Raw genomic sequence first — 23386 nt, 5'->3', positions numbered from 1 at the left:
CTTCAGCTGAAATTGTGGGTGCTCACCACCCCTGAAAATCAACCCCTTGGATTCAGAGGATTCTGCCTTTGGAGTGAGGTGAATACTCCACCTGTTGTATGCACCTTCTCACAAAGCTGTTATGAAGAGCTCTCTGGTATGATCTATGTTTAGCTTGGTCATTTAATTCACTGCATTGCTCGGCATGTGCCTTGCAGATCTTTTACGAACTGAGGGCTAGACTGGCACCTGGCAGTGTGCCCTGAGTAAGGGGTCATGCACAACTGCACTTCCCGGGAACAGAGCCCAGGCCAAATTGTGACTCTATTACATTCCAGTTTGGTCCCTGCTCCCCGTTTGCTCTATGGGGGAGGTAATGCAAGCTAGCCATTTTCCTGGTACAGATTTCTTCTCCCTGTATGCTGGCACAGCTGCTTACCCACCTGTGACTGAAATGCAGATAGCTCATGCAAGAGCATCGGGGGATGTTTTATACCCCCTAATTCCCCGGTGCTGCTGGTGTGTAGGCTGGCTCATGATTGAGCCTAGTGTGCCATCTGTCCTCTTCATTTAAATGGGAGTTGAAGGAAAGAAACTATCTTTATTGTGTCTATTTCCCTAAGGCTATTTGTAATTATGGAGGGGGGGTTGTTGCAGTTTCTTAAAAAAGAATCTTACACAGTTTTGCTTTGTACAATTTGGGCTCCCAGAATTTTGCATGCTCCCAAAGTGTTGTGAAAACAGTACTTTTGTTGCTACTCTGAAAACACTTACATTTTTTAAATCCTACCTGTTGTGAAGTGTGATCTAAATTTAGCATGTTTTTGATTTTTTTTAAGTACATTTGAAATGGCAGCAAAGTGCTGATCTTTGGAGTACTTTGTCAGTGAAATTATTCCACTAAGCTCTGCTCGCAAAAATTGTGGTGCACACATTCATCTCTGTTAACAAGTGAAAAGCATGAGAACAGTGATTAAAAACAAATTTTTCTGGTGCCATTTTCACTGGGAATTTGTGAGCAAGGAAGAATGACCATGTTCTTTACATAAGCTTCCTGAACTGGACTCGTTCATATGAACACAGAGCGTCCGTGCCTGTGGTTCTATTTCAGTTTCTTAGGGCTCAGTCCACCAATTTGCCTCAGAGGAGAGCTCAGCTGCTTGAAAAGTTGTGGGACTAGAGGCCTTATCCAGAGCCCATTGAAGCTGATAAAAAGGCTCCTGTTGACATCAGTGGACTTTGATTCAGGCCCCATGAAAAGTTCAAGGGAGTACACTGTACTAATATTCTTAAAAGGTCTTCACTTCACTTTTTATTACAGTCACTGATGAGAAATTCTGTGATGGATGAAGTAGGTACTGAGATTGGCTGCTTTTTGTATAATGGGGCAAACTACACCGTAAAGAAGACTCCCACAGAATATTTCAGATTAAACGGTACACTACCGGAAGCAGCCAAGAAACAGATGTTTTTTCAGTGAACATGAGGCAAATCCAGAAACCTGAATATGTCAAAAACCAGATGACTGAATTCAGTTCTTTTGTGTTTTTTTTTAGTGTGGAACAGCAGCAATGGAGTGCATGAGGCAGTACGTTAATGACGTGCTGGATTTTATTGCCGATATGCATACCTTAACCAAATTAAAGGTGAGTACGTTACAGGGATATGTTGACCCAAATTGTATTTGCTAATTATGACTTTCATCCTTTCTGTAAATAGCACAGTTGGAGGCACCTATATGAAAATGACCAACAGAGAGATTTCTGTTTTAAAGCTAGTGTTATCATAGGTTAGTCACTTCCTCAGGGAAAAACAAGAATGAGCTTATGGAAAGGGCTGAAGTTAGGATTGGATTTGAATATGCATAGCACACAAATAAAAATGCAGGTTTCATTTTTTGAAATGTGGCTGCTGATAAAATAATATCATACAAAGATTGCTTTGGAAGGGACAGTCAGGTTAAATAATCATATACAGAAATATTAAGTTCTGTATCCATGTTACTAATTCTGTTTTAATGGACCAATCCTGCATCCCTTATACACACACACACACAGACATTACTTGTCTTTGTTAGGGAAGTATGATTTAACCATGTGTTATTAAAATTGTAATAATTTTAAAATTCCAGTTTTCTTTTCCGCATGTATGATGATGCATTTCACTCAGTTTGGACAATGGAAATAGACTAGTTAGTTTCGCTTTGGTTCCTAGTCAGTGTTGTTTTCGGATTCTTATACATTAGCCTGATGCGGCAATGTTTGGACAGCAAACATGCCAGAGAAATGTTTACATCAAAATACAATATTTTAATTTTAAAAAGCCCATAAAAACAGTTATACTATTATTAAGTTTTGTAAAATAAGTTATCATAACTACTAATTTATTTTTATTTATACAACTTAAATTGTAACATTGTCCCTCTAAACAAGTGTGAGTATAGTTTAGAGCTGAAAATACATGCACAGTGGTTGAAATTCACCTCTGAGCAGAGGGGAAGCACAGGTATATCAATAGCACTGCTTAAATACCTCCTACATCCTCAAAAATGGTGTTAAGTGGGATTGAAATGGTCTGTTGATCTAGTGCTGCTTCCCTGCACAGGAGTGGATTTCATCCAATTAGCACATAAAGTAAAGCAGGAGGGGGATGTAAGCAGGTCTTGCTACTTGTAACCCATACAAAGCTTGCAAGACAAATAGATGGTTTGGGAGTATGGAAGAGAGGTCATTCCAAAGTACAGAAGAGAGTCCAAAAGCTGTAAAAGATGCAGCCAATGCTAAAATCTGGCAAAAGGCCATTAGTGTTTGAACAACAGGAACTCAGTGATCCAAGGGGAAGTCCATCAGCAGAATCAGAAGTCAATCCATCACTGAACACAGGCAAATCAAACAGTTGCCAAATTGTATTTTTGTGATCTAAAGCTCAGTTAACAGATAGTACAGCTAGTGTTGCCTAATTCTAACTAGCAAGAAAACATTCCCGTCATTCCCACATTGCACCCTGGGCTCTGACATACACATAGTTCTAGGGAGGCTCAGCTACTAATCTCCCACGTTCACTTCTAGCCTGTGCCTAAAGAGCTGTTGATTTGCTCCAATGCATTTTGCAGCACAGGTCAGTCTGTAGGGGATACTGAAAGGCTGCAAAGCAAACACCGGCTCCCCTGGAGATGAGTGTGCTGCTTCTCTTATAGGCCAAGCTTTGGAATGTGTCAGTCTTTTTCTGAAAAGTAGTGGCAGTGCACTAGATCGCCTCGTGCTACCAGTTCATCTTTTATCTTCACACAAACATCTTCTTGCAGGGAGAGAGTGTCAGCCACACAAACGAGGAGGAATCATGGGTAAAACCTGAAAAAAATGCTTCTGTTGAAACCCACAAGACATTTTTTTAAGAGAGAAAAATCTTTGCTTCCAGTGCCTGTCCTATTGAATGTCTGTCTTGAACTCTATTCAGAAATGCTCCAGTAGGGGAAGCTGCTTTTTTCCTCTTTCGCACTGGAGTAGTAATCCACTCTAAAGCATGAACTAATTCATCATTTTCAACTGAACTGAATTCCCAGCCCACTCTAATTTTTCCCTGTTAAAAAATTATTCACACATTCTGAATTACTTTCCAAATATACTGAAAAATGAATCAGTGGTGAAACTAAGAGACTCATCCTGTACACTTATCCCACAGAAAACATGAATTTGATTGAAACCATAAATGGAAACCATATCTTTGTAAATGTATTCAGATGACCTCTCTCATCTGTGAAATATTCCTAAAAAGAGCTCTCTTTCTTGCATACTTTTTTTTAATTCCCCCTTCTTCCCTTTTCTTTTCCCATTTTACTAAATTGTTGCTATCTCTTCAAGGCTCCAATCATGGAAAAGCTCACACTTGGTGAGGCAACTCCCATCCTTTCATGTATTTACACCTGCTCCTGTATTTTCCACTCCATGCAGCCGATGAAGTGGGTTCTAGCCCACGAAAACTTATGCCCAAATAAATGTGTTAGTCTCTAAGGTACCACAAGGACTCCTCGTTGTTCTTGAAAATGCATCACTCCAGGATTGGAGCAGCCAGGGAAAAAAACTAGTGGGTGCTTAGCACCCACCGGCAGCCAGCTCCCTCCCTCCCCGCCAGCACCTCCTGTCCTCTGGTGGCCCCGCCGATCAACTCCTTCCCGTCCCTCCCAGTGCCTTCCGCCTGCCGCGATCAGTTGTTCCGCAGCGTGCAGGAGGTGCTGGGGGAGGGGTGAGAGGAGCGGGGATGGGGTGTGCTGGGGGAGGGGGCGGAACTGGGCAGGAAGAGATGGGGCAGGTATGGGGGCTTGGGAGAAGGGGTGCAGTGGGTGTGGGGGCAGGGCCTGGGGTGGAGCAGGGGCAGGAAGAAACAGGGTGGGGGTGGAGGTTTGGAGGAAGGGATTAGGTGGGGATGAGGTCTGGGGCGGAGCAGGAGGTTGAGCACCTGGGGCCTGGAGGAAGCTGGTGCCTGTGGTTGTGTTGGTCCCAGGATATTATAGGGACAGGACGGGTGAGGTAAAAGGTCCAGTAAAACATATTACTTCACCCAACTTGTCTCTCTGATATCCTGGGACTAATATGGCTACATCAACACTGCAAACAACAATGGGAAGATATGGAATTTTTCCATCTGAAATGGAAACTCCACTACATGAAGAAAAAGGATGAAAAACTTAACAGTGACACCTACTTTCTGAGCAAATGCAAGAAACAAAACATCTTTCCCAGAGGTCTCACCATCTATAGCCCTCTGACCACTACATATAACAGAAGTTGGTCCAGTAAAAGATATTACCACCTCATGCACCTTGACTTGCTTAAATTACACAGCTGCATAAGTCTTTGCAGAATCTACAAGTTCTTCATGTTTATTGTTGGTCTTTGTATAGCAAGCGATGGACCTGGAAAAACCAAACCAAACCAAACCAAAAACCCTACAAATGTTCAGTCAGAGTTTTAAACAAGTCCACATCATCCATGTTCATCCCCATTCATACTCATTTTACATGAATGTTCATATTGACTGGGTTTCACTAATGCAAATGTCCCTGGAAAGTGGATTTTAAGTTTGTCCACATTGTATATTTGCTTTCTGCAAATATTCCCTCCAGAGGCCTGTTGGTCAGAGTTACACTAGCCAATCCAGGTGATGGGAACAATATCATGTGACTTTTATGACCAATCACAACCTAGGAGCACAACTTGATTTGGGATGTCAAATTGTGAATAACAAGGCTTTGAGTTTAAAAGGGGGAAATTGTTCATCAGCTAATGAATAAATCTAAGGAAAGCACTGTTTGCAGAAATTCAATGAACAGAAAAAGAGGTAAAGTTTGCTGAATAAATATTTAGTTAAAAGTTGTTAGTTTAGCTCTAATAAAGTGTTTTGTTAGACATTAATTGTGTATTTCAGCCTTGTATTAGTAACTAGTGCATTATATTAGACTTGCACATGATAACTTCTCAGCATAGCCATAGTCTCATTTATAGTCTGTGTTCAGTTATTTATGGTCTTTGTTTTCTCTTGGAATAAGATGTAAATTTCTAGAAAGTCAGAAAAGCTGAATTTATAAATTTCACTATCTGGACATAAGCAAAAGATCGATCTATCTATCTGTCCATCCATCCATCCTCATCTGTGCTGGAAGATTTTGCACTTCTGAAACAGGAGTTCAGTTAAATGATTTCATTTGGTAGAACTAAAATTACTGAGGCCAGATCCTCAGCTGATGAAAATCAGCATAGGTCCATTGACTTTCATGCCATTATAGCAATTTATTCCATCTGATGATATGGCCTCTGTTGTGCAAAGGGCAGTTTGTCCCTTTAAGCAAACCATACACCAATTGACACTGCCATCATGTGCAATAGCAATAGACAATTCAGAGTTAGCACATTTGGGAACATGGAGGAATTTCAAGAAGCACCAATTAAGCATTACAGCTTACAACAGTGTTTTATAAAATACGTTTTCAGGGATAAGCATATGCCACTCAATAGATACAACACTGCCCTTAGATTTTCAGGGCCTATATGTCCTCACAATAAATGAGCCATGCAAAATGGTCTCTCACCCACTGAAGAGGCAAAATATTGTATTTTTAAAGGCAAATGGCTATTTGCCTGGGTAAAGCTGGTAATTTCTTGTGCAAATTGTATTACCGTGTGAAAAGATTGAGTCCTTTGATGTGCAATTAAATAAATTGAGTATGCAAAAGCTAGTTTGCATACGTAGTTGCAGGGTTTGCTGATAGAAAGGATGTGTGCACATGTTGCCTAACTCTTTCTTTGTATGGGTGATTGAAGGTGAACAGACAATATGTGAGAATTTGCATAAAGTGGATCTAGTGCAATACCCTACTGGATAGAAAATCAGATCTTTACTTTGCAGAGTCACATGAAGACGTGTTCTCAGCCGCTGCATGAAGACACATTTGGTGGACATCTCAAAGTTGGTTTAGCTCAGATTGCAGCTATGGAAATTACACGAGGAAATCACAGAGATAATAAAGCTGTGATTCGTTACTTGCCATGGCTGTATCATCCTCCTTCTGCAATGCAACAGGGGTAAGAGCACTTTTGTCCCCAAAAGAAGAACAATGAGGCAGAAATTCCCACAATAATTCTGGGGTTCTTGCCAGATTAAAGGGAATGCAGTTAGTGATGACAGTGGGTGTGATTTGATGATGGATGTTGAAACAAAGATAATTCAAGGTTAAATGTTTGAACAACCCCAACTTTATGACTCAGTAGTATTGCATCATGGTCTCAGATGGATCCATGATGTAACTTCATTGGCTTCAGTGAGGTTACATGAGGGATGAATTTGAATAAGGATTTTAGAATATGAGTTCATAGTAAAACAGAATGAAAGTGTTAGATCAGTTCTGGTTGTAAACCTAGCTATATAGGGCCAGCTCCTGACTACTTACTCATGGCAGTTTGCCTGTGTAAGGAGTGAATGTAAATGAGCAGGGGCTCCAGGACTGGGTCCATTCTGAAGATGATCTGTTAAAAAAAAGACTTCACAATAGGAGGGGTTTGTTGGATTTAATCTGTGAAGCTGTACATATACTCTAATTTTAAATACATGCTTAACCCTCCCCAGTCAAGGTAAATGTGAGAGATCCTGACCTATAGTATTTCTGTGTGGCTGCGGGTTGTGTAGGATAATGGGAAATGATGGAGGTGCGGGTGAAGAGAACTAAGCCTTGTTTTATAATTATTTTTCATAGAAAGGATGGCCGTGTGGTTAAGACACTCGCCATAGCTTCAGCAGATTTGGATTCAATTCCTGGCTCTAGTACAGATTTCCTATGGGAGCTCAGCAAGTCACTTTGGGCCTGATTTTTCAAGGTATTTAGGTGCCTAAAGGTGCAGATAGGCACCTAGTGGGAGTTAGGCACCTAGACATTTATGAGAATCGCACTAGGCACCTATCTGCATCTTTAGGCATCTAACACCTTGAAAAATCTGGCCCCCAGTCCTGTGAACACTTATGTATATGTGCTTAATATTAAGTATGTCTATGTGTGTTTGCAGCATTGGGATTATCATCTCCCTGGGCTTCAGTTCGCCATGTGTAAAATGAGGCTAATATGTCCTGAGGTGAGGATAATTAATGTTTGTGAAACTCCAGGTCCGAGGTGCTGAGCACCATAGAAAAGCCAATGAATAAAATAAATGTATTATCGTTATGCCTCATTGGTGTTTTGAATCACTGATATTAAATTAATAATGAAAAATGGCAGTGAGAGATCTGCTAAGCAATGGCTTTCTGACCTGAAATCAGTTTCTTTTCAGTGCCTATGAATTCAGATGAGTAAGTAATCTAAATTCCAGGCTTTGTGAAAGCAAGGGAGCTTGGATTGAGATGAAACCCAATGGAAATTATTGTTACTCTTGTGTTACACTAACACTTAGATGCTCCAGCGAAGATCAGGATATCATTGTGCTAGGTGTTGTATGATCTTTTAATTAGAGACAGTCCCTGCCCCAAAGAACTTACAAACTAAATGGACAAAGACAGACAAAAGGTGGGAGAAAGGAAGTGTGATTAACCTTATTTTACTGATGGGGAAGTGAGATCCCGAGAGATCCAGTGACTTGCCTGTGGTCACACAGGAAGTCTCTGGCAGAGCTGGGAACTGAATCTGGATCTCATGAATCACTGCCAAGTGCCATAACCATAGTCTTTATTATACAAAGGAATCATGATATAAAGCTCCTTCGATAATTTATATCCAAATAATCACTGTGTGTGGCTCTGAGTTTGCCACATCAGCCTTGTGCAGAATCTCAGCTTTGCAAGGACAGAACAAGTGCATGTTAGTGCCATGCCAGGTCAGCCAATCTACACACGGCTCTTCCTGGCATTCCCACAAGCTATCCAAATGATTTAGACTCTAGCAAGCACAGGCAGCATTTTGCAAACGTGGGATTTTCAGTTAATGAGAGATAGCGAAGTTTACATGCATTGTAAAAATCAGTTGTTCTCTGACAGGCCCAAAGAATTCATCGAATGTGTATCTCATATTCGTTTACTCTCCTGGTTACTTCTGGGGTCTCTGACACACAATGTCGTCTGTCCGAATTTTCCCTCGTCTTGCATGCCAATTCCTCTGGATGCTGGCTCCCACATTGCAGACCACCTTATTGTTATCCTGATTGGGTTTCCAGAGCAATCAAAGGTAAGGGATTCCTTGGGTTTAAGATGATACACCCTATGCAATGCCATTAGTATTGCAAACACTTAACCAGTTGTGTTTTTTTTCAGGGAGGTGAAATGCATCTTACAACTTTTCCTCCTCTGGATATTATAAAAGCAACTTCATGTTAATGCCTTATTTAAAGTGGCTTAAACTCCCAGATGGTACCCCTTGTACAAGTAAAATATTCCAGCAGTATTGTTTGAATGTTTTAAAATTACACTGCCCACTTTCTTGTTCAATAATGGTCCCACCATACTAAAATGAAAACTGCCCAAACTTAGCAGGCTGCTGTATTCATAAGATATAGGAAATTGGAAGCATAGTAAAAAACTTATGATTATAATTCAGAAAAGAAACCCCAAACCTGCCCAGTCTTTCTTAAGGTAACTGCCCCAGTAGACACAGAAAACCAGTGATAAATTCACTAAAAATCAGCTTGCTAGAGATGTTTTATTGTCTGAGAGCATCACTGTCTAGTGGTCTAAGCACAGGAGTGGGAGATGGGTATTCCTGAGTCCTAAGCCTACCTCTCTCAGCTCCACATTGACTCTCCCTGTAGCGAGTGACTATTCTATTCTATTCTATTCAAATAAGACTTGCTAACCTCCATCACAGAGGTAGTGTGAGGATTAAAAAAGACTTAATATTTGCAAACAGAGATGGGCTCAAGCCCAGCTTGATTTGTCAAGTGCTTTGAAGATGAACAATGCACATTGTTGCAAATCGTAAACCATTTATGACAATAATTAACATAGATGCAGCAGGCGCTATGTGTTTATTAAATAATAAATAGGAATTTATTAACTACAGAAGTAGAATGATCACATGCTTGTCTAGTACTTGGCCTCCCCTCACCCATTCAAGACTGATGCTTCCCATTAATTCCTTCTAGCTCTTTTTGCTCTTTCAAATACCTCCCTCCAGTTACCAAGCAACCCTGGCAGTGTTTGGTGCAGTCATACTGGCATTGGTCATGAATCACTGTTGCGCTTTTAAACTGAGAAAACATCTATGACCTGAATTACAGTAGAACATTTCTTTTATAATGAACTAGTGACATGTCTAGGAGTCGTGACAGTTCTTTGGTGTGTCTGTCGGAAATCACTACCTCTAACATTTATTGTTAAAGGGTCATGCTCAGGTGCATCTGTAAAACTACACAGCGAACCTTGCAAAGTTCCCATTATGGGGCTGTACCATGGAGGTGTTTTGGGGCCATTATATTCTGGTAAGATGGAACTAGGTTGCAGATCAAAAGAAGTTGATGTAAAATGATTTATTTTGTGTGGATACATGTTTCCTTGGGAAACTCTCACTCCCACTGACTTGGGGAGTAGCATGTTTAAGGTCATGAGTCATAAGGCCCTTCTACAGGCAATGGGAGTTTTACCTCAGTGAGGTCAGCAGGATTGGTTCCCAAGGACAAAGTGGTCTTCACACTCCGACCCTTACTTTAATACCCCTTAGTGCATCTGCACAGGTAAGGGCCTGTATGTGCAGATCTGTTTGCAGGATCGGGCTCTTAGGCTGTAAATATAAACATGTTCTTTCAACATGCATGAGCTGTTATCAGATGCCTTTCACTTACTGCATCCTAACGAGAGAAACACTTTGATAGTTGTGGATTTGATCAGGGAGTACCTCATGGGGGAGAATTCCTTGGGGGATTTAATTTGATGGAGGTTTATGTTAATGGGGGATACTTTGATGAGGAATGTACTTTATACTATTTCAAGAAAACCCTTTTTCTTCTTGTTACTCTTTCCACAGACATCAGTGCTGCACATGTGTTCCCTCTTCCATGCATTTATATTTGCTCAGCTCTGGACAGTGTATTGTGAACAAACAGCAGTAGCTCCTACGGTCCAAAATCAAAATGAGTTTAGCTTTACGGCCATCCTTACAGCTCTGGAGTTCTGGAGCCGAGTGACACCTAGTATCATACAGCTTATGGCACATAACAAAGTGGTGAGTCAGATACTGTATACAGATTTGTTTATTACAGATTTATATAAAGCCAAACCTTCTAGGTTTAAAGTTTAAAACTGAATACATGGGACTATGCATAATTTTGTGAAGCAGTTGTGCTATTTTTGGAAGTGTAGTATATGTTACCTTTGAGAGTTCAAAGGGGAAGATAACTAGTAATAATTTTACCCTGTGGGGATCTGAACAAGGATCTTAGTGCTAGTCAGTTCTATTGGATCGCAGTGCTGTTCAGTGTTAGAGCTCCTGACTTTGCATAGCAAAAGTGATCACATACTTCAGAAGGGTTCTGTAAATATTTGTTTGAGTTTTTACCCTGTGATCCATCTGTTCAGTCAAAACAGCTCAAATGATCAATACTGAACTCTCACAGTTAACTGGTTGCAAAGAAGTTATTGAGCAAGCATAATCCACAGAGATCATTCAGCAAATAGTTTTGAGTAATGAATGATTTGAGAAGACCGCAGTCTGTTCATAGACATTTCACAAACAGAAAATGAGCCAAATTTGTTCAATTAGTTATTTGTTACGAATTATTCATCCAGTTCCACTGCTTAGCATGCAGGTGCAGGATGTAGGTGCAGTTCACTAAGGACCCAGTGCTATGCAAATTGCCCAGTGCCTCCTGATATGTGCTGAGTGCTCTAAACTCCCATTGACTTCCATTGCTGAGTGCCTCAGAGGTTCAGGCCCTAAAGCATGCACAGTGCTAGAATAATAGCTTTCTCTGTTTGCATGCTCAGGGTTGACAGCTTGCTTAAGATGGGCAAGGTACATAGCGGTCTTGTCTCTCACTTGCCAGACTCGTCATGAGCTTCTGGTTCTACTAATGTGATGGATATTCTCCGTTAGCTGAAATGGTAATTGTTGGCTTTGGCTCTGAGGGTTCTGATTCTAGGCCCAAGACAAAGAGATTCCTCACATATAGCCAGGTCCTCTAAGCATGTAGCTCTCAACATTTTCTAGAATGTGGGTCACCTATTTATGCAGAGACTGCTTTGTGGAGCACCTCCCTGCTCACGTATGAGCATGTAGACCACCTCCCATTCCCCCTATGTTTGGGCATTTTCCATTTCATTTGCAGTCACATGGACTGCAGTTGGAATATTTTTGTGCCAACTAGCAATTGTTTACATTAAAGTCACATTAGGCAAGTACTTAATATAGGTATAGCTGTCCTTTAATGTGATTTTAACCTCTGGAAATGTGGAGAAGCCTGGGTGACCAGCAGTGATGAGCTGCCAAAATCTTAACAACGGGTTCCCTATAAAAAGTTCTGATTTAACAATGGGTTCCCTATAAAAAGTTCTGATTTAAGGGATGTGCGACAGCATGTATTTTTTGTACCAATAGGGTTACCATACATCCATATTTTCCCAGGAGGTGATTATGAACCGAAAAGCCTGACATGTCCAGGAAAATACAGATGTATTTTAACCCTACCTAAAGTTCTTTTTTAAAAAGATGGGGCTGAACTAGAAATGAGCTCCGTTTCACATGTGGGGGTGGTGATCAGGGACAGTCTCAATTTTTGGGTCTTTTTCTTATATAGGCTCCTATTACCCCTCACCCCCGTCCCGATTTTTCACACTTGCTGTCTGGTCACTCTAGGGTGTGCACATGTGTGGGTCCCAGCTGCTCCCTCCCCCCCCCTCATTAAAGCAGGTGTGCAGGGTTACTGCCCTGGGAACTGCAGGGCACCAGTGGATGTGGGGCTGGCTGCAGATAGGGGCGTGGGGCAGGACTAGCTAGAGGCAGGGAGTGACACGGGCTGGCTGTGGGCAGGTGATGCAGACGGGCGGGCTGCGGGTGGCTGTGGGCAGGGGGTGGCTGCGGGCGGCTGTGGGCAGAGGCTGGCTGCAGGCAGGGGGTGGCTGTGGCAGGGGCTGCAGGCAGAGGCTGGCTGCGGGCAGAAGGTGGCTGTGGCAAGGGCTGGCTGCGGGCAGAGGGCGGCTGTGGGCAGGGGCTGGCTGCGGGTGGCTGTGGGCAGGGGGTGGGGCAGAGGGCGGCTGTGGGCAGGGGCTGGCTGTGGGTGGCTGTGGGCAGGGGCTGGCTGTGGGCAGGGGCTGGCTGCGGGTGGCTGGGGGCAGGGGCTGGCTGGGGGCAGGGGCTGGCTGCGGGTGGCTGTGGGCAGGGGCTGGCTGTGGCAAGGGCTGGCTGCGGGCAGAGGGCGGCTGTGGGCAGGGGCTGGCTGGGGGCAGGGGCGGGCTGCAGGCAGAGGGCAGCTGTAGGCAGGGGGGTGGCTGTGGGCAGCGGCTGGCTGGGGGTGGCTGGGGGCAGAAGGCGGCTGTGGGCAGGGGGTGGGGGGGGCAGGGGCGGGCTGGGGGCTGGGGCTGGCTGCGGGCAGAGGGCAGCTGTAGGCAGGGGGGTGGCTGTGGGCAGCGGCTGGCTGGGGCTGGCTGCGGGCAGAGGGCGGCTGTGGGCAGGAGGTGGGGGGGCTGGGGCTGGCTGGGGGCTGGGGCTGGCTGCGGGTGGCTGTCGCAGGGGCTGGCAGGGGCTGGCTGTGGGCAGGGGGTGGGGCAGGGGGTGGCTGGGGGCAGGGAAGGTGGGGGAGGGGCGCAGATACTCACACGGGGGGGGGAGCGGCTGGGAGCAGCAGGAAGCAGCCGGGGAATCACGGGGCAGCAGCAGGAGCCCCAGGGCCAGAGGTCCAAAGAGCAGGAGCAGCAACAGGGCCAGGAGGCAGCTCACATGGCTCCCGCAGCACAGCGCAGCGCCCCCCGGTGGCCGGGAGGAGGAATTACAGGCTTCCCAGGCAGAGCCCATCAAAGCTTCCCTCCCAGGGAAGCTAGTTAACAAGCGGTTCTAAAACCGCTTCTAAATTTAACAACGGGTTCGTGCTAACCGGCTTCAGCTCACCCCTGGTGACCAGCCCGCATCAATGGGCTACTAGTTAAGTGCTCTGTGACCCACTTGTAGTCCACTGAACACAGTTTGGGAACTGCTGCTGTAAACCTGGAACTCCTAGTGAAGTCAACTGGAATTCTGCGCGACCTCTATCTCTGACTAGCCTCAATCTAAGGGGAAAGGTGTGGGACTGGGAACCCCTGAGTTTTAATCTCATTTCTAACAATGAGTCATTCTGTGGCCCTTGGCACAAGTTATTAAACTCTTTGCCTTGACTACCTGCTCTGTAAAATGTGGATTATACTTATTCTCACAGGGGTATTTTGAAGTTCAATTAGTTAGTGTTTGTAAAGCTCTTCGAAGAAGACAAGCAATACTGAAAAGCTAAATTTATTGTTATATAGGGGAATCCATGCATAGTTCAGACAGGCACTGCAAATACTCACTGCTATCTCAAGATATTTGTCTTGTTGTACCTGTGCATTTACAGAACATAAAACATTACCAAAAAGCTAATATTTGCATATGCCGTATTTCATGCTATAAAATCCAAGAATTATATATTCATGGCCCCCTGCCAATTCAGAACAAGAAATCACCTTCAGATGGAAAAAATAAAATCTGATCTTTGTTAATTTTAAAAGGAATTCAGTAAATAAAAATACCAATTTCTGACTCAGTGATTGATGAGAACTACCCAACAGGGACATGTAGAAGGAACAATGACTGAGAGAAAGAAAACTGAAGACAGTTTGTCTTGGTGTGCAATAGGAGGTAAACAAAATATATAGAGCACTCTAACAGATAGGTGCTGCTGCATCAGAGAAAGACTTAGTAAATAGAAATGTCCCCCATGTCATCATGTGATATTTAACCTGAAATGTCAGTGGTTACAAAACATACAGCTTATGTCCCAGTGTGGCTGCCAAGAAAATGGAGTGAGACTGTCCCTAGGGACTGTTGGCTGTGTGTGGGGCCATGCATCCGATGAAGTGGGTATTCACCCACGAAAGCTCATGCTCCAATACGTCTGTTAGTCTATAAGGTGCCACAGGACTCTTTGCTGTGTTCACAATATTATTACACTGGATATTTATTTAATATTTTTTCTTTCAGATGGTGGAAATGGTGTGTCTACATGTGATTAGTTTAATGGAGGCTCTACAAGAATGCAATTCCACTATCTTTGTCAAGGTATGTGAATCACATGTTGTGAATACTTCTTTAAGGATTCGTAGGGACCTTTTTTCCCACCAGATTTCCTAGAAGAGGAAACTAGAAGGGGCTGAGGTTAACAGGCAGTGTGGGAATTTACAACATTAAAAGAGTAAAATCCCTAACATAGAGGCACAGACGAAAACGCTGAGCCCAAACTGCCCTTGAATTTTGACTTTGTATCTTATTTACTCCTAGTTTCTAGAACAGAATGAAGCCAAAGTCTGCATTCAGATACCCCTGAACTTTGCAAGGAGCAGGATTCAAAATCTGGATTTTAAGTTTCCATTTTGGACCAATCTCTAATTCCTAACAATGTTGGTGTCACACAGCTTCCTTTGCAGATCACGGTTATGTCCTGGCACTCAAATTCTTTCAGGGAGATAACACAAGACTTGTGCCTGAATAACGTCTGGTTTTATTAAATGCCTGTGTGTGTGTGTGTTTCTTCCTTAACTGAATATAATTAGATGGTGAATCCTATTCTTTTAGGGAAGCACCATAGGCTATTCACCAGTCCAGGGCTAAGTCCTGCTTGCATTGCTTGTGCAAAACTCCTTTGGAAATCAGTGGCCTGCAGCATTTGGTCCAAAGTTTAAACAACGCAGTATTTTCCCCCTTGTGGATGACCACAGTGTTCCCTGCATTGATCTGAGTAAAACAAGCCAAACCAAAGAAGAAATGAAAAGAATTGGGGTGGTTACACAGGCTAAGTCAAGTCTTCTAGCATTATAGATGCTTTCCCACTTAGGCCTCTGGATAGCTGGTTTTCAGATGAAATAACAGCAAGCAAAGCAGTCCTTAGTCCTAGAAGTCTAGATGAATTGTGTTCCTTTGTATTTTGAGCTGTTGCATTGCATTCGAGCAAGCCACTGTGTGTTGTTCTTTTCTAGCCTCTTAGGGTATGTCTACACTGCAACGTAAGCGCAAGGTTAATGGGACTGTAGTCATCTGACCCGTGTTAGGGAACCCTGGGCTTGACCTTACGTTAAGACTTTTCTAACCTGTGTTGAAACCTAGAGCTCTGGTGTCCATATTGCAGTGCACAGACCCAAGTGAAAGTAACCATATCCCAGACTCCCTAGCATCCCCTCCCATCCCCCCAAAATGTGGCTGCTCTAGCACTAGGACCATGATGCACTGTGGGAAAACTTTACTGCCCTCCCTGCACGTTACCAGAAAGCAGCTCACTTTGCCAAAGACTTGATCTGTTCGCTCTCCATTGCAAACCCAGGAGGCTCTCTGAATGTGTGCTTGCAGATTGGTGATCATGAGAGACTGGGTTAACGCTGAGCTGCTGCCATTTACAAAGGGGGCATGGCTTCCATTTTCAATACAGTGGATTGTTGGGATAGAGAGTACTACGGCCATTGTCCCATGGAATTGTGGGATATGTCTGGCCGACTCCCAGGTCCTGAGTCAAGTGTGGCTGCATCTACACTGCAAAGCAACAGGGCTCAGACCCTGGGTCCTGGCTTAACTTGAGCTTGGACCCTCCAACCATCCAGGGTCCTGGGACCCTAGGTCCAAAAGCTGGGTTAGCACAATTGCAGTGTAGACCCAAGAGGGAGTTAGGCTTGAGCCCGGGTTCAAGCACAGACTTATGTTGCAGTGTAGACATACCATTAGTGTCCAGCAGTAACACAATAGCTAAAATTGAAAGGCAATCCCCCTGTTACCATGCCTTCTTTAAAATTAATGGCTGATAGAGTTATACTGTTGTAGTATTGTGGAGAGCTACTTAAACATTCCCTGCATGATGATATCAATCAAAGAATGAAATTTCTGAAAAGATTTCAGACATACTCTCTCACTGCCTCACTTCAGGTATTTCCCTTCAGTAAATAGGGTGTTTTGACCCTTTCTAGGCGGGGGTGACATTTGAATGAGATAGCGTTTCACTTCCTAATGGATGACTGAGCATGAGGCAGATTGGTTTGAAAAGATTCAGGTTCTATTAGCAAATGTTAAAATTCAGATTTATAATAAGGTAAAGAGCTCAGTTCAGTACCTCAGCTCTGCAGGCCGGGGCCCTAAAAGTAGGCAAGGCTGTCCCAGGATGGAACATGGACAGGGTTCCCAGGACATGGACTGATTCAGCACCTATGAATCAGGATCTTATGAAGCCCAGGGTGGATTTTAAAGCACAAATTCTGCAGTAAATTCCCAAGCAAAAAGTATGTACAATGGAGTTAAGATTGAGCGTATGTGTCAGTAATTTATAGTAAAATACACTAAGGGATGTTGTAATTATTGCAAAAACAAGCATGATAAATCTAGGAAATTCGAGATAAGCTTAAAAGAAATCCAAGTATGTTAAGGTTTGGAAATGCATAGGGCAACCAGACAACCTTAACTCTCCCCTGCAGTGACGTCATGCATTAACCATATGTTTATAATTAAGGCTTTTTCGTGTTTAAAGTCCCAGATTAGTTTAAATCGATTTGTAGAAACACAGTATTTTGCATTGTGTTAGTGTTCAATCTCTACTTTAAAAGTAAGTTCTGTAATTGTGGGGAGGATATGCTGTATTTTAAAAACATTCCAAAGAGATTGAATCCCTGCTTTAAGTTCAGAGCTCAGCTTTAACTATGGAGCCATGACTTGCACCTCCATAATTTATAGCAGTGGTTTTCAAGCTGTGGGCCGCAGACCCTTAAGAGTCTGCTGACCATGTCTAAGATTTGCAAAGGAGGCCACACCTCCATTTGAAATTTTTTAGGGGTCCACAAATGAAAAATGGTTGAAAACCATTGAGTTACAAACAAGAAATTTTACCCCAAATCAGCTTTGAAACTGGTTGCAGAGAAGACTTGAATCTTCACGGCCCTAACCTACATGAAGAGGCTGCAAAGATAACAGCTCTCTGATTGTTGGCTGATTGTTGTTTTTTATTATGTTTCAGACAATGTAGAAAATCTTGTATTGCCGTGACCTTGTTGGTAATTAAGTGTAGGGGACAGAATATATTTTATGTTTCAAAGCACCTGTCCTTTATGTAGATGTAAGCCTTTCAAACAAAAATAAGTTATCACTAAAGAATGGTAAGGAGGAGAGAGTGGAGTGAAAAATAATCTTATTTTTTTATTCAGTTTCAGCACATTCTTAATATCCTTTTCCTGAGCTTTCTGCATTGTGCAAATCAGATCACCACCACCAACCCCACCCCTTCTTAGCACAGTGGTTGCCACTAATCCCTGCACACTTACTGTCTTCATTAATTAAGTTTATTGCTGTATTTCTTATTCTAAATAGGGAATCAGATGTGATTAAAATGTTCAAGAAGGCCACTGTACAACTTCATCACAGCAGACACAGGAAAAATGTGTAATTGTAATGATCACCACAACGGGGAGTCAAGAGGGTCATACGTTGCCAGGTGGATTATGGGAAGTGTGTTTACTTGGATGCTGACCTGGTGGGGAACCTTATTAGGAATGAGCTGTGGGGAGGGTAAAGCCAGGGAAAGTAGAGCAAGATAGGGGACTGCAGATCCTCCTAAACTAAAAGCAGAGGAGGAGTTTTCTTTCATCTCACTGGCAGGGAGCAGCACTTTCTCTCAACTCCCCTTCCTCTTTGACTGGTATGGTGAGAGTTCCACGTCCTGATTTCATCTACATTTAGCCATTGGTGTTACGTTCCCCACCCACTTGTGCTGTGTATGCTTCCCCCTGGGATAGAGCTGCTCCCTTTTATTGTCAGATAGCACTTTTTGGCTGGATTTTTAAGCCATATTCCCCCTTTTGGAGAAAAGCCTGATTGGGAGATGGAAAGAAAAAAATCCAAGAGTTCCAACTCAATTTCTTCCTCCTCCACCCAGCTAGGTGACAGTGCGAGGAGTGGGAGGATTTGCTCTCCTCTAACACCCCCACCAAGGCAGAGGGTTCAGTCCTCCTAAATCTTGTGTGGCTCTTGGGGTACATAAGAGATCCTGTGTTTCTGCACAGCTTTCCGACCAGCTTCCCTTCCCCTTTAGCAGGAAACATTCTGCCCCTGGCTAGTTCCATAGGAGCAGCATGAACTCCTGATCAGACTTCCAGTGGTAAGTCTGTGAGGTTAGCAGGGGGAGCATGCCATGGAATGTGGGTGCTCTTTTAGCTGTCCTATTTCTGCCTCTCAAAAATGCCACATAGACCTGAGTCATCAGAGCTCCAGTGGAGGAGCTTTTGCAAGGTCCCAGCGAAGGAGATTACAGAGCTAATGCTCCCCTATTCTCTGGCTGGGTTCCATCTGTTTTGGCATCCATCTGCCTGCAGAAGCAGAGGATTGAATATGGTTCTTTATTTGGTGGACCAAGTAATCAGTACTGACAGAGCTGCATATGATCCACTAGCAAAACAGCACTGAAATTTATGTTATGCAGCCAGAGAAACAATTAGCATTCTTTAAACAGGGGGAATGGTGCTTTATCTAATGCTGTCAATACTGATTAGGTTTAACCTACAACTCTCAGTAGCATAATTGGTAAATTGCAAATTCTGATGCCATTTGGAGAAGCATTTCAGAACAATATGCCCAGTGGTTAAATTAATATTGGAGAGCATGGATAGAAATGGTTTCCGTAGGCTTGTCATGTAAAGTTATTCTCAAATAAAAGTTCTGTTAAGAGATATAGCCAGAAACAAATATCAGCTCTTGGATTATGGATTCCCAGATCCCTCCTTGCCTCCCCTACTCTGTTGGTGTCTGGAGTATGACCACACGAAGCCCTGGTCCTACAGTTGCTCTGAAGATAGAGTGCCCAGGGAAGTCAATGGGAGTTCTGAGTGCAGATTGATGATGCGCTGTCCTGGAGAAAAGAAATCCAGGCATAGGTCAGAGCCTAAGAGTTACTTTTTCATCCTGATGAGTGAGCCTTCTATCTCTTGGGAGTAGGGTGCACGGAGGGCTCCTGTTAGGACAATGCACAGAGATCAGTTGGAGATGAGGGATTACAACATGGCAAGGCAAGGGTGAGGCTGGAAGATCCACTGCTACATGGGTTCACCCATCCCTCCCATGGAGGGCTGCAGTAAGAGCTGCACAGCAACTCCACAGCTGCTTGGCATACTGAAGGGAAAATTCCTTTTCCACTGCCCCAGCACTAAGATACCCAACTCACTGTCTGCAATACGTGCTATATGGTGAAAGGAGGTCTTGGGTCTAAATTAGATGTGTGAGTATAGCATGGATGCCTGCGATGGTTGACCTGTAAAACAATGGTCAGTGATCAGAATATAAAATGTTCTGCATCATCATGAACTTCTGCCTCAATCCTTTTCACTCTTCAACATCTGCAGCAGTGTGCACCTTTTTGTGCAATGCTTGGACCGCATTCATTCCAATACCTGCTCACCTGGGTATTAAGAAAACACCTCCAGGGAAATATTCCTTTTAATGGATTTTTATTTTAAACTATCAACATTGCCTTAAAATAGTACCAGTAATTGCTCCTTATTGTAAAGTAGGATACAAATGATCAAAGCTGGCTTCTTAACCTCTGAATGCCACATGTCCAGCGTGCCCATCTTTTACAGAGACATTTCCATATTTATGGATGAGCCCTTTCAGCATGTGTCACCATCCATTCAAAGGGCTAAATGAGTTGGACAGACCCTGCTCTGACTCACTGTAACTGGAACAGATTCATAGGCCCATATAGTAAACTAACAAAACATTTGTTGTCTCTTCGTACAGCTAATACCCATGTGGTTGCCAATGATTCAGTCAAATCTAAAGGTAAGTTATTTTCTCTTGTTCTTTCATGCTTGTTGGTATTTCTGTTCTGTGCTTTGAATGTACGCTAGAAATAAGACTCATGCTCCCAACATTCTGACAATAGATCATAAAAACTCCATATTATTTTTTCAACATACATCTTGTTATAATATGCAAACTGCTTGGTATTTGGGGATAATCAGTTGCTCAGCATTGAATATGCCAAATATGAATGGGCAGAGGCATCATTTAGGACAGTAGTTCTCAACCTTTTCTGTACTGAGACACTGCGCCACCCATGACTTACATATAACTAACTAGGATCTAGATGGGAAGCCCTCCCAACTCCCATCTAACGAGCTAAGCAAAGCAGGGTGGTCATAGCCCCCTGACATCGATCCACAGGTTGAGAACCCCTGATTCAGGGAGTGGCTTTCAGTTCTGCAGCACCTGATGTTGACCTGCTGTGGTCTGCTGGTTGGATGATAATAGTGCTAAGTGGCCTTGTTTGTGACAGAAATGAGGATGAGGTGTACCAGTGGGTCCTGTCAGTCCAGAGTGGATGGGAATAAAGGCTGTGCAGAAAGCTCCACTATAAAGTTGCTGTTGAGAATGTAGTGATTTGAGGGATGCTGGCCTGAAATCAATGCCTCTTGTGACAACATCTTTGTCGGTGGTTGGAGATTAGGTAGAATGAGACCTGGGATGGAGGGGGTGGGGCATGCAGAGGGACTCCTCCCCTCCCAAAATCAGCTCCTGGCAAAAAAAATCTTACATAATCCCGATTTAATGTATGTATTAAATAAAAGAGAGAAACTCAACCTTCTGCTGGTTTTAATAGCATTTATCTGCTGGACTCCAACTGCGCCTTCAAGCCATTCAGAATAACGTGAACCACTACAGCCTGAGGATGTTACAAGGGTCAGGACAAATGAACAATAGCTCATCCGCACTCCGCAAATGGCTACAGTGTACCCAGTTTAAAATGGCTCAAGTGGAAATTCAGTCATCTGAAGCTGCATCTCAGTTTTATCCTCTATGAATTATGTAAATTGTTCCAAATCCTCACTTTTGGTCTAGCAATAAAAGGGTTAAAGCTATATGATAAAAGCCCATTTTTGTATATATTAGTACTTTATCTCTGCTTTTTAGCCTAGGACAATTGTGCGAAAGCTTAAGCAGGGCAAAGCTAAGAGCCTGATCCTGCCAATCCGTAATCACACATATAAATTATTGCTCACACGAGCAGGCCCAGTGAAGTCATTGAGATTGCTATCAAGAATGTTTGCAGGGTCGGGCTCTATCTTTCATGCTAAACATATCTCTAATCATTGAAATATTTGATTCTGAAATGGTTCTTTATATTATTTTTGAAACAAAAACAAAAATCATTTTTCTTTAATTAACTTCTTTTTTTTTAAATGAGACTAGTGCGTATTCACCGACGCGTGAAAGTGCTATGTTGCTATTTTGGATGATAACCAAAAAAAAAAAAAAGGGTGGTGGTGCTTTGGGATCCTTTCTACAGCTTTTTCTTTAAACTCACAGTTGGCGAGGCAATAAAATTTGTCACTGTAAAACAGTTATGTTACAGTGAGGCTTTTTGTCATTATGTTCTGGAAAAACAGCAGCTTGGGAGGAGCATTATTACAAAGCACACTTAGAAATGAGGTTGTTAAACTGTGCCAGTTCGTCTTTTTGTTTAATGTTTACCACACCTATCAAGTATGGTTTATTATTTTTTGAAAAAGTTACTTTTCACTTCATTGATTTTTGTGCTGTACTTTCCTGTAAGCTTCATGGAAACCTCTTTAGTTGTGTGAATACTTTATTTTAGTCTTATGTGAATATTTGTATACAGTGCAATTAAAAATGTACAGCCCAATTCTGCTCTTTTTCATGTCTAGGGAAGTTTTACCATAGAGTTCAGTAGGAGCAGGTTTGGTCCTGAACTTTTGCATTATGATGATGATAAATTATAGCTATGGCATAAAATTGCATAGAAAGTTTGTTTAATAACAAATTAATTTTAACAGCATTAAAGGACTGAGCCAAAGCCCATTTAAGTCAATGGAAAGACTTTCACTGTCTTCAGTGGCTTTTGGTGAATTCCTAAAAAGACCAGAATTTATCACCTTGTGTAATTAATATTTAATTCTGTTGATTCATAAATTATATCTCTCATATTTATTACTGTAATGCACTGACTAGAATACTAATACATAAACATGTAAGCTGTATATTAAAATCCTATTAAAAACATACCCTTTACTACCACTCTCAGCATTAATGTGTTTTTCCCCAGCTCCTTTGGAGGGGGAGAGAGGTCCTGAAAATAATTGCTTGAGTAAAAATTTTATTTCTTTTTCTCCTATTAGCCTTGCAGAACCAACACAGTTGAGAGAGAGAGAGAGAGATCTAGATTCGGTTCCCTCATAGATTCATAGAGTTTAAGACCAGAAGGGACAAGGATATCATCTAGTCTGACCTCCTGTACATCACAAGCCATTACATTTCACCCCCCGTAACTTGTGTTTGGGTAAAGACTATCTTCCAGAAAGGTATCCAGTGTTGATTTTAAAACATCAAGAGATGGTAGACTGTTCCAGTGGTTAATCATCCCAGCGCTGAAAATGTGTGCCTTATTTCTAATTTGAATTTGAGCAGTTTCATGCCTAACCATTGGTTCTTGTTCTGCCTTTTCCCTCTATGTTAAAGAGCCCTTTAGTACCCAGGATTTTCACCCCATGATGGTACTTACACACTGTAATCAAGTCACCTCTCAATCTTTTTTCTTTGATAAACTAAACACAATAAGCTCTTTAAATATCTCATTATATGGCATTTTCTCCAATCCTGGATTCTTCCACCCTCTCCAACTTTCCAACATCCTTTTAAAAATGTGGACACCAGAATTGTATGCACTATTCTAGTATCAGA

The 23386-nt window shown here is 42.7% G+C and overlaps 1 protein-coding gene across 1 annotated transcript in view; it reads left to right on the top strand.

The window, feature by feature from the left end:
• Positions 1-22678, top strand: part of UNC79 (unc-79 homolog, NALCN channel complex subunit) — a 159252-nt gene extending 136574 nt beyond the window's left edge. Inside the window, exons 46-52 of the mRNA XM_045017008.1 lie at positions 1536-1625; positions 6382-6557; positions 8494-8680; positions 10472-10669; positions 14651-14728; positions 20426-20467; positions 21288-22678. Of these exons, the coding sequence (XP_044872943.1) occupies positions 1536-1625; positions 6382-6557; positions 8494-8680; positions 10472-10669; positions 14651-14728; positions 20426-20467; positions 21288-21488 (972 nt within the window). The 3' untranslated portion in view covers positions 21489-22678. The remainder of the gene's footprint in view (positions 1-1535; positions 1626-6381; positions 6558-8493; positions 8681-10471; positions 10670-14650; positions 14729-20425; positions 20468-21287) is intronic.
• Positions 22679-23386: the final 708 nt, after the last annotated feature.

The sequence above is a fragment of the Mauremys mutica genome, chromosome 4, assembly GCF_020497125.1.
Source record: "Mauremys mutica isolate MM-2020 ecotype Southern chromosome 4, ASM2049712v1, whole genome shotgun sequence".
Lineage (NCBI taxonomy): Eukaryota > Metazoa > Chordata > Testudines > Geoemydidae > Mauremys > Mauremys mutica.
This window is presented reverse-complemented; position numbering and strand designations above follow the sequence as displayed.